This window comes from Galleria mellonella, unplaced genomic scaffold (assembly GCF_026898425.1).
Source record: "Galleria mellonella isolate WM207_F2 unplaced genomic scaffold, CSIRO_AGI_GalMel_v1 utg64, whole genome shotgun sequence".
Taxonomy (NCBI): Eukaryota; Metazoa; Arthropoda; class Insecta; order Lepidoptera; family Pyralidae; genus Galleria; species Galleria mellonella.
The window spans coordinates 9,329,643-9,340,539 of NW_026442133.1; the positions used below are offsets into that span (position 1 = coordinate 9,329,643).

The 10,897-nt window shown below is 30.7% G+C and overlaps 1 protein-coding gene across 1 annotated transcript; it reads right to left on the minus strand.

Annotated features, from left to right (window-relative positions):
* Positions 1-1,739: 1,739 nt before the first annotated feature.
* Positions 1,740-5,930, minus strand: LOC113518713 (protein apnoia). The gene is made up of 3 exons (XM_026903681.3): positions 5,773-5,930; positions 2,665-2,837; positions 1,740-2,345 (listed from the first exon to the last, which is right to left on the minus strand). The coding sequence occupies exons 1-3, from the start codon at positions 5,885-5,887 to the stop codon at positions 2,181-2,183; spliced, it is 453 nt and encodes a 150-aa protein (XP_026759482.2). The 5' UTR covers positions 5,888-5,930; the 3' UTR covers positions 1,740-2,180.
* Positions 5,931-10,897: the final 4,967 nt, after the last annotated feature.

A 10,897-nucleotide genomic window follows, 5' to 3' on the forward strand; every position in this document is an offset into this window, starting at 1 on the left:
ATATATATATATATATATATATATATATATATATATATATATATATATATATATATATATATATATATATATATATATATATATATATATATATATATATGATGTCTTTATTTACTTTGATAATTTATTTGCACCCCTAGTTCAGTCTGGTACTCCGTTAGCAATAGTACAAAACTATGTTCTCTGAATACTATTAGTAACATATTAATAGGTTATACCCACTTATGTTGTATCTACATGTACTTTATTCCTGCATAGATATTCCCATTATTAAGTAACAAGAAGAACAATGCGTGAACTAGTACAATTTCTGACAAAAAAGGTATACATTAGTTAAAAGTAGTGTCCATTGTTTTGTTTAAAAACAACCGTTTACAGTTTCCATTAACTGATTTCTTTTTTATTTTACTTTAAGTGGTCATAATTATAAAATAATAAAAAAGACTATTTATTGATCGGAACTTCTATTATTGTGTCTTGTATTTCAATATTGGATAGATCTTTGTTACTCTTTAACACGAAAACTACTTTTGAATGAAATTTAGTACAGGAATAGGTTATATCTTATACGGGATATATTACGTATATAGGTAATAATTTACTCATGTAAATTAATATCTTTATAGTATATATAGATTTATAGAAGCGAAGCCGCGGAATGCAGCTAGTATTTGATAAATTTGTAGTCCTAGATGGACTAGTAGCATTCAGCACTAGATAGAATTGTAAATATAGAAATATGTGTGATACTACTATATGTAAGTACATAAGCATTTCTTCATTTACTTATATCTTTTTTGAGTGACCTTATCAACAATATCAGAGGTGATTTTTGAAAGTTTATAGACAAAGTGAAATCACTGACTTATGTGACATTAACCCCTAAGTTCTCACGATGGCAATACAAGTACATGAGGGTCAAACGCAGTTTAATCTATAAATATAGTGCTTTTCATGTTCATACAAATGAATCGTTCTTTTTCACTTTCTTTGTCCATCAATTTTAATAGTACTTATATAATAACTGCTATACGCATATAACATAATCACATGCACCTATCGAATTTATTGTAGAATACGTATACCTATGATTTTTATGAGGTTGTTTTTTACGTTCAATTTGAGTAAGGTGATTACGATTTCGACAAAAAAAATCGAATTTTAACATGTCAAACTTCCTAAATCCTGTTTAGTGCAAATAGACGTATTGAAATCAGTGTAGTGTTGACGACGATATTGCATAACCTTTGCTCGTACATACAAATATAATAAGAATTGAGAACTCCCCCATTTTGGAAGTCGATTATAAATAAATAACAAAATTACCAACTTATACTTTTATCAAGACTTAAAGTAAGAGATAATTTTGTGTATAAAACACAGCACATTATAAAGGCATTGCAGATGGTAGAAATTTTGTTATATTGTTCTCATAGCCATTTAGTATTTAAACATCAAGATTGTAACTTCAAGTGAACTGAGGAACATGTATGCGTTTCAGCATGCATTTTTAGGTGTTTTATTATAAACGGCTTAAAATACAGGTACGTAACGCTGAAATTATTCCTTGACGGATTTAAAAGTCTGGCCAAACAAGGAAAATAATAACAAGACTATAGATATTTTGTCTGTAGACGTAATAAAGGAAAATTTTATCTGTAGATAACATATCCATGGTTGGAGCAGGTTTTGAAATGTAGAAATAAAAGAATTGTGTTATTCAGGTACTAATAAATAAAGTTAAATTGAATCGTATTCAGTATATATTTAATAATAAATAGTCTTATGAACATAGCATTCGTCGTCTATTGTTCACAATAATTTTGGAAGTTTGCGAAAAACAGACGAAGAATTTTTTATGAAAGGAACCTAACGAATTCCATTCCTTTCAAGTAATTTTATATTCCTAAAGCAAAATATTTCGTTAAAAGTAATAAATGTAAACAACATTTACAAATTAACTTAAATAATACATCTTCCTGTGAAAGTATTCAGTCGTCATTACGAGTAGATACGTTATAATAAAAAATAATGAGACTTATTTTAAATATTATAAATTAAGTTATAAATGCATCAATTCGTAGTTCTACTGTTACCGGTGAGGTAGCAAATCGGATCGATTAAATGGCTTCTTGATCTTACATTATTAAAACATATAGCTATAAACAATGACTTATTTTCTAATCAGAAATGGTAGCGTCATTGTCAGATCTAGCCCACGGAGACAGGAGAGGGCCAGGAGCTGGCCAGGGTCCGGTTACAGGAGCAGGTAAAAGTTCAGCTCGAGGGTGTAGATGTACTAGTGGTGAGGGCGCTGAAGCCGCGAAGAACAGACGCGACACCGCCTGATGTATTGAAAAAAAAAAGTTTTAAACATGCCAATGTATATATATTAAAATGTATAGTATATATAAATACACGTCCTTTCGCGCAGTCACATATACACACACAGACACACGCAAGTGCACGAACACACACACACACACACACACACACACACACACACGCAGGCTTGCACGCACATATGTAGTAATATAAATAATTTAGTATGGACTTGTCATTAAAATAAAAATTAATAATGATTGGTACAGAATTGCATAATTAATAAATGTTACAAATACAATCACTGGATTTTTTATTATTGTATACAGTGAAAAAAGTTACCTGACTAACAGCAACAATGAGTAACATTACTCCAATAGCGAGATTCTTCACAGAAATCACAGCTAGAGCCATTAAAAGCGTTGATATGACGCCCAGGGTAAACATAACAGGCAGGAATATAAATGACAGCCGTTTGAGAGCATTGTGACCGAACGTGCGGCCGACGTTCATATCTGAAATATAAATCAAAGCAACATGTTGGCACACGTGACGTCCATTCGCGTTACGAACCAAAATAATATAACCTACACTGGTTGGGATTGTAGTGTAACTGGCTACCAATATCTGAAAGCGACAATTCACAGAATACCCTAGTGTTAAATCTGTATACATAATCATCATCATATCAGTCGATAACTGTCCACTGCTGAACATAGGCCTCCCCATTTTGCCTGTAGTTGCCACACTTGGCTAGTGAGTTAGCAACCGCAGTTAGGCTTTTGGGACCATTAGGTTCCCTTAGTCGCTTCTTATGACACCCACGCGAAAGTAAGGGCTGGCCCATTCTATGCCGGGACCATACGCCTTATTAATATTATAAGGGTGAAAATTTATAAGTTTGTTCATGTCTTTATTACTACTTGCCGATTTAATTTGACTGATCGTCACGAAATCTGACATACCCTATTTATTATACAGCTATTTAGGATAGAGTGGTTCTTAGGTTATCTTTAATCCCAATCAACCAATATATAGTTTTACGAACGAAGCCACGGGTAAAGAATAGTTCAAAAATAATTTTCTAAAGTATATGTATATGTTTTTGGAAACTTTTACCAAAGGGAGATTTAACATTAAGTTGCTTGCGTGGGAATATTTTTTCTGCCAAACAGCTGTCCCAATAAGGTAATATCAGTAATTCGAAGCGTGGATTTAGTGAAGTGATATTATTGGTTATGGAAGCGTACACCTTGGTTTTTTAAAATACTATAATCATATAATGCATGTCCATATCCTAGATGAATTTTGGGTGTTCTTCAAAAGAACCAGTTACCGCTTATCACTTCATTAAACGATTCTTATCTTTCATTACGACTTATTTATTTTATTACAAAGTTGTCATTTATTTAAACATAAAGTTATTATTTTCTGTGTATTCTTTTTATTTATCTTAAAAATTACATATTGAAAATGGATTCAACTAATAGAAATACACTACCGATTGGTAATAAAAAAGAAAATACTGGAAATACGCACAATGATTGGCGTTTGAATTGACTTTTTGACAGCCAGATTTTAAAACAAATCGTACAGCTAACTGAATACAAATTCGCAATTCTCCCCTTACAGAAACCTATATCATGCAGAAATAAATATACTCTTTACAAATACATAGGTACGTACCATTTACAATGAAATAAATTTGAATGAAATTAGAATAATTTTTTTGTAGGTACTATCAAAACGTAAGTATTATGTATAATGTATTGAGTAAAGCTAACAGAGCGCATTTATAATATAGTCGTATAATATGATAAAACTATTTAGTTATAAAAAATGGAACAAAATAACAATGTAAAAATTAAAAGAGACTTGCTCCGCAACAAAAGGTATACTAAATGAGAGGACGATGAAATTGATGAATGGTGTTATATAGCTGTAAATGCAGAGGATACAGAAGTATTATAATTTATTTCTCTGGATTAGAAACATCTAAGGAATACCGTAGATGCGACTGTTTAGTTCATGGTAGTATTTATGTTTTTATATTATAGTCACCACTATCCATCAGATTGGTTAGGTATCATTCCAAATCGTATTTAAAAATATAAAAATAGAAGTACAAATGATATAAGTTACCAGAGTGAGATACCACAGTTTGCATGGCTGTGTTTCGGTATGAAGGTTGGGATATGGCAGTGAATTTACAGGGTACAGAAACATAACACCTTAGTCCTCAAGAGTGGCAATTTATGAGGGGTATCATAGGTGAAACGGTAAACTCTGTTATGCCCATGGTACTCATGTTTGTGTCCATGTACTGACATGTCATGTCAGGCGATGGTTATCACTTTCCATCAGATGGGCCGTCAGCTTGTTTGCCATTCTAAGTTGCACAAAAAAAAGTTATGTGGTAGACTGTTTTATCACGATCAGTATATGGTATTCTATTTGACAAACCAAAAGTTATTCAACACTGTAGTACATCTAAGATTAACGAATTATTAATTCTTTAAAACATACTCTGATTAATTGTTAGTTTAATCTAACATCACTTATGAAATTTTCGTTTACATGAATATACAGTTAAAATAATTTTCGTTATATCACGACTTCTAAATATACAGAAGGAAGCAAACTGCATCTTATGAAATGCAACTTGGTCTTTAGTATATCACCATTGACAGTATCTTATATGATGCTTTACGTTTTTGTTAAATCATACGCTACTTTCTAGTCTGGTTATTTACCTATTGGAAATATCTATTCTATTATAGAATTTCACTACAATTCATTTACCCATTTTTCGTAATATATTCAAGATAAATGTTCTACCACCAAAAGAGGTCGACCAAGTAGCAGTAGTAGCAAATTATACCAAGAAGGCCAGGAGAGATTCGTCCTGCAGCTGAAATAACTCGTGACGGTGTTGGGCATTTCCCTAAACATGACGATGGAACTGGGACTAAGTGTAAAATGGTGAGATGCAAGGAAAAATCCCGCGTAAAATGCAAAGTTCATTTATACCTAACCAAAGACAAGAATTGCTTCTTGGCTTTCCACACATAGATAAAGATTTTTTTTTTCCTAATTATTGTTCTTACTGTGTTTTTATGTTTATTTTATCACAAAGAAAAAATTTAACTACGTTAATTCATTTATAATTTTGTGGACTATATGTGGTAATTTCGTAATAGATATCAATTCTGAAAATGACATTATGTAGTATGATGAATAGAATTTATTCCAATTGCGTAGATTTTGAAAATAAACCGAGCCCATTTAGAAATTCTACAATGGTATGCCTCAATAGTTAATTGTCTGGTTTTGTACAATAAATTTGAGCTTGAAAACTACATATAATTATATATGGTATTAACCAACAGGTAACCTCGTTTGCGAATTAGATAATAGACGTAATGGAACTATGACTAAAATATAATGTACCTTTGCTTAGGAAATCCATAACACTTGGTGACACATTATCATTGACGTCACACTGAGCCACTGCCAAAAATATAACGAGATACGTTAAAGTCAACACTGACATTTTGTTGCACATTTTTGCTCCTAAGACTTGAGCCTAGGTGATCTGCTAACGACTGTTCGATTATGACTGATGGTTTTTTTTATCGATGCCAGGATATAAAGTGTCCTGCGGAAGACAATAGTCGGTAAGACCAAACAATCACGACAAAAGAAAGCGCAGGGCAACGTGACCGTGCAGTAGAAATGTTGCCCTCGATTATTAAAGACAGTGATGTTCAAATTCTCAAAGGAATATATATTCCTGTATCGAGTTACTTATAGGTTCCTTTTACATATTTATTCTTGTAGATTCTTTTGATTTTCTTTCCAATATTTACAGTGTTAGTTTTCTTAAGAGTACTAATCTCTAAATAAATATAAACGAATTTCAGTATCTATTTATAAAGTATTTTATTTTTGCATAATTGACACGAGAAAGATCGGGGATTTAGAATTCTCAGAATATGATTATCTTACTGTTCTATATAAATTATCTTACTTATTCAATAATTCTGAATTTAAAGTCACGATCAGCGAACTGGTAACTTGATAAACAGTGAGAACAGACAAATAGAGAATTATTAGCTGATAAATCTTATAGAAATTTTGAATATAGCCTATTTACCTATATATACCCTATTTTCGTCATATTTTAATAAGATAGATAATATTTAGTTGAATCAGAATTTTTCTGAAAGTTAAAGGTGTTAACTATACGTAATATCATTAAACAGGAGCTAGTTTTACGTTACATTGTTATTTATGTTAATATAAACTTAACAATAAAATCTTGCCAAGAATTAGACCATTTTCACTAACATATTTACTATTATTACTTTCTATGTATCCCAGTTTGGCCCGTACAATTTGTCTCTCAAAAAATCAGTTATTAAATGCATAAATATTTTTTCAAATTGCGATTATTATATTAGTATAAATAAATCGTAATGAAATGTATTCGTATTTATTAAAATAAAAAATATACAGTTTGAGAAGCACTATAGTACACTATTTAAGGACTAATATTAAAGCATTAACAGCCTATACTCCCATTAGACATGGAAACCAACAAGTGATGCTTATCGAAGCAAATGAGCAGGTGAAAGTGATAATTTACATAGAGTACTATAAAGTCACCTATTTATACAAATTATTTTTTAAAATATAAATATTAATACTACGTCTCTGTTAGTATTTGATAGGTGATGGCGAGGTAAGAATATAAGATATCATCACTTCTTTTTCTTGACTACGTCATAAGCGGTGATCGGGGGAACAAAATTGCAAAAAAAATATCTAACAGGAACACTCGAAATAAACCCCTATTCCAAGTCACTTGGCCATCATAGTATAATAATATAGCATGCTTCTTTAAGAGAGAAAAATCCTCTTCCAATAGTGGGTCGTTACTTAATAAGTTCTTATTGATGATATAATACTGAAATAGGTCTTTAAAAATTTTTATTATAATAATAAAACTATCAGGTTTTTATAATCACGTAGAGATTAGAAAATTAGAATTTAATATAAATAAGGATATTTTAATGCAATTATAATGTATTTTTTATTTATTTCAATATTATTTAACATAGCATTGCTAGTTCGTAAAGACGTGCATTTAGTTCTAAATTGATAGGCAAGCTGTTGGCAGTAAGAATATAATAAAAATCTCTGCTGTTCATGATTTCGAAATCAACCGAATCAAATTATTAACTTTTAGACTTTCGCGTTGCATAGTTTATGGTCTATAATAGATGTGAATTAACGCTATCATTGACGTTTCGACCAAGTTACACCGGCTGTAGCTACAAGTAGATATAGTCGTAGACTAGTATAGTATTATATTATCTGTGGTAGATAAATTATTATAGTTTACTTGATTCATGTTAATCATCCTCTATAATAAACCATAAACGAATCATATCATTACATTAGTACCGCTTTCTTTTACGTAACTTACATAAATTTGTGTTTAATTGAGAAATGTTATCAATTTCAATTCGGAAGCTTTTATTACAGTATTTATTCGAAGTAAGCTTTAGAACTGATATTAAAAAAAAATAGCAAAAATCGTTCCTAGCTAACAGTTCTAAGAACAATAGTAAGTAATCGATACTTTTTTATATACACGCATTTTTTTTTTTTTAATAAACACTGATGCGTTCTTATCTAGTAATTATCATCATTAGTTCATCCATTTATTAAACACTGCCCTCAATAAATACATAGGTCTCCCACATAGACTGCCATAACTCTTAAGTTATAGCAAACGTGTTATAGTACTTATACTATAACACGTTTGAAATCGAAGTTCATCTTTTCAATTATCGGTCTATGGTGTGAATTACATAACTTTATATAATAAAATACGCTAGACGTACGTAATCGTTAAATAACATTCGTAAAAACGTAAAATAACGTGATGTGAAGATATTAAAATATATTACAAGGTGTTCTATTTAATAAATCTATCACGCTATCTTAATGGTTTGGGTAAAAGTAAAACTAGATGCTTTACGAATATGAAAGGTGCTCGATAGTAGCTATTAGCCTCACTTGCTCTAGAACAATCACATTATAAACTAACTAATCATTGCTGTTCTATAAATTTGTATTTGTTCAAATTGTAAAATTGGTATTTGTTCGCCATTACGTGGTGTCTTTTTAATATTAATTATAAAGTACCTACCTGTTTTTTATTTTATAATATATATATATTTTCCACTACTATAGTAGTGGAAAATATAGACTCGTCAAAAAACGAATTAAAGGCAACTAACAAAATTAAGCCTTCTTAATTATTTAATTAAATAAGCTCTATTGAAATAGTTTGAAATGACAAACAAGCTATTGGCCCATCTTATAGAATATAGTACGGAGTTTGATATTTGGGATACTTGGTACATTAATCCTGTCATACAGGTTTAAAAAAAATATTATTTTTTAATGAACCGCTCTATATAATAATCGTTCTAATTAAATAAAACTTTTCGTCGATCCGTTCAAATGAGGCATCGTTAAAAAGGTCTTGTTGTTGACAAAAAGTCCAATTACTTCTTAAAGTTACAAAGTTATCGAAGTGTAAAACGAGGACGCTATAATATCAGTTCCATATAACGTAGAATAAAAAGTATACTTTACTACAACTTATCATCCAAGGCAAGGTAAAGATTCGTAGAATATCTGGTCGAAGACATTTTAACTATAGATTTCTTTTCTATGCGACAGTTAGATAGCCCTGCTGATAGCCGACCCCCGATATACATGGAACGAGAGGAAGAAGAATCAATAAGTGTAACCAACATGCTTTTAGCAAGTTGTTTAAGTTTTATTATACTGAAAGCAATGTACCAAATAGAACATTAATAATCGTGGCACGTAGAGAAAGAAATCTAGTGCCGAAGCGCGACACTGCGCTCGCGCACGCGCGCTCCACTGCGTCCGTCCGTGACCGAGCGTATGCTAATTGCAGACTTTATTCGGCAATATAGGTCATTTCCTGCCAATAACTAATGCAGAAAAAAACGCATGCAGTAGTTTCCAAAACCGTATTACCCAGAATTTTGATTTACTTTCTTTTAAGAGTTCGTTTGAAAATGCGTATTTTAAGGTTGACTGAATTGCAATGTTACAATAAAGCGAGAGTAGCATTTTCAATGGTAAGAATTGTTTATATAGCTCTTTTAATCCAAATCGATGTTATAAGTTTTCGTTAAATAAATAAACATTAAAGACGCTGTTAAAGATTTGTCTCCAATAATTTTTATTTTATGGAGTTTTAACAAAATAAAAGCGATCTTTTCTAATATCTAGTTTTGATTCGTGACTGTTTGCTTTCTATAAAAAGCAAAGCCATCGACAGTGTATGTAGCAGAAACTTTCAAATATTACAGACATTAAAATTATATTTGACAATATAAATTTGGTTGGATTTAGACCATGAAAATAATTATACCTAGCAAAAAAATTCGGGTAGTTGAATTCAACGGATAATATCTTTTTTTGCGTATAGGCCCATGTTACTTTCTTTTTATGAATTTTGACAACTAGTTATAGGTTATAGACTAAGGATGAAATGTTATAACGTTTAAAATTAAAATGTATGTATGTTCAGATGAGTCAAATCAGTGGTTAGTAATTTAGGAGCTTCTGTTCAAATTCTGGTAAATGGATACTAACATTTTATAAAAATTATTCAATATTATTACTTATAACCTATATTTATTATAATATATATTTGCATATTTTATCTCTTTGTATCTCTACCTGAAAATAAAACTGGAGTTAAGTCAATATAAAAATATTTTTTTTATTAATCAGCTAACGGAATAGTTACTCAGTGCTCTTTATTATATTTATTTTCATACCTACTACGCACTTAACAAAATAACAACATCTTTTCAAGTAGTAACAATAGTAATTTTCCTGATAAACTATTACTGTTCTGCTTTCTTTAAAATTATTTTATATATCGCCTCAGGGATGCCTGAATGTTATGACACATTAAAGATAGTTTATAGGTGATCGTTACCGCTTTCTATCAGGTGGACCATCAGATTGATTGGCATTCGAAGTTACTTAAAATAAAATAAAAATTATTATATATAAACCTAAAAATGTTATGTCCGGTAAATCAATTTCCTTTAATTATAGCTATTTCTCTAAATCTACTCTAATAATACTCGTATTATTAATCGTAAATTTACAGGGTACAGAGGAATAACACCTGAGTCCTCAGGTATGGCAGCGCATGGGGGGTATCATGGGCGAAACAGTATACTCTGTTATGTCCATGGTACTGCTCATGTCTATAGGCGACGGTTACCACTTTCCATCAGGTGAGCCGTCAGCTTGTTTGCCATTCTAAGTTGTATAAAAAAACTCTTCATTGTAATAATGCATATTACTATGCAAGGTAATAGAAAAAATTGCTTTTATATAGGTCAAGCAAGTCATCAAAGGATAGCATAGAAAAAGAATTTAAAAGAAGAATAACAAATAGATGAAAGAGATACTGGAGGTTGAGAGAGGTGACGAAAGTGAT

Coding starts and splice junctions, on each gene's coding strand:
- LOC113518713 (XM_026903681.3), bottom strand. CDS start 5,887: ATGTGCAACAAAATGTCAGTGTTGACTTTAACGTATCTCGTTATATTT. Junction 2,838..5,772: donor TATGGATTTCCTAAGCAAAG/GTACATTATATT, acceptor TTTATATTTCAG/ATATGAACGTCGGCCGCACG. Junction 2,346..2,664: donor TCATTGTTGCTGTTAGTCAG/GTAACTTTTTTC, acceptor TCAATACATCAG/GCGGTGTCGCGTCTGTTCTT.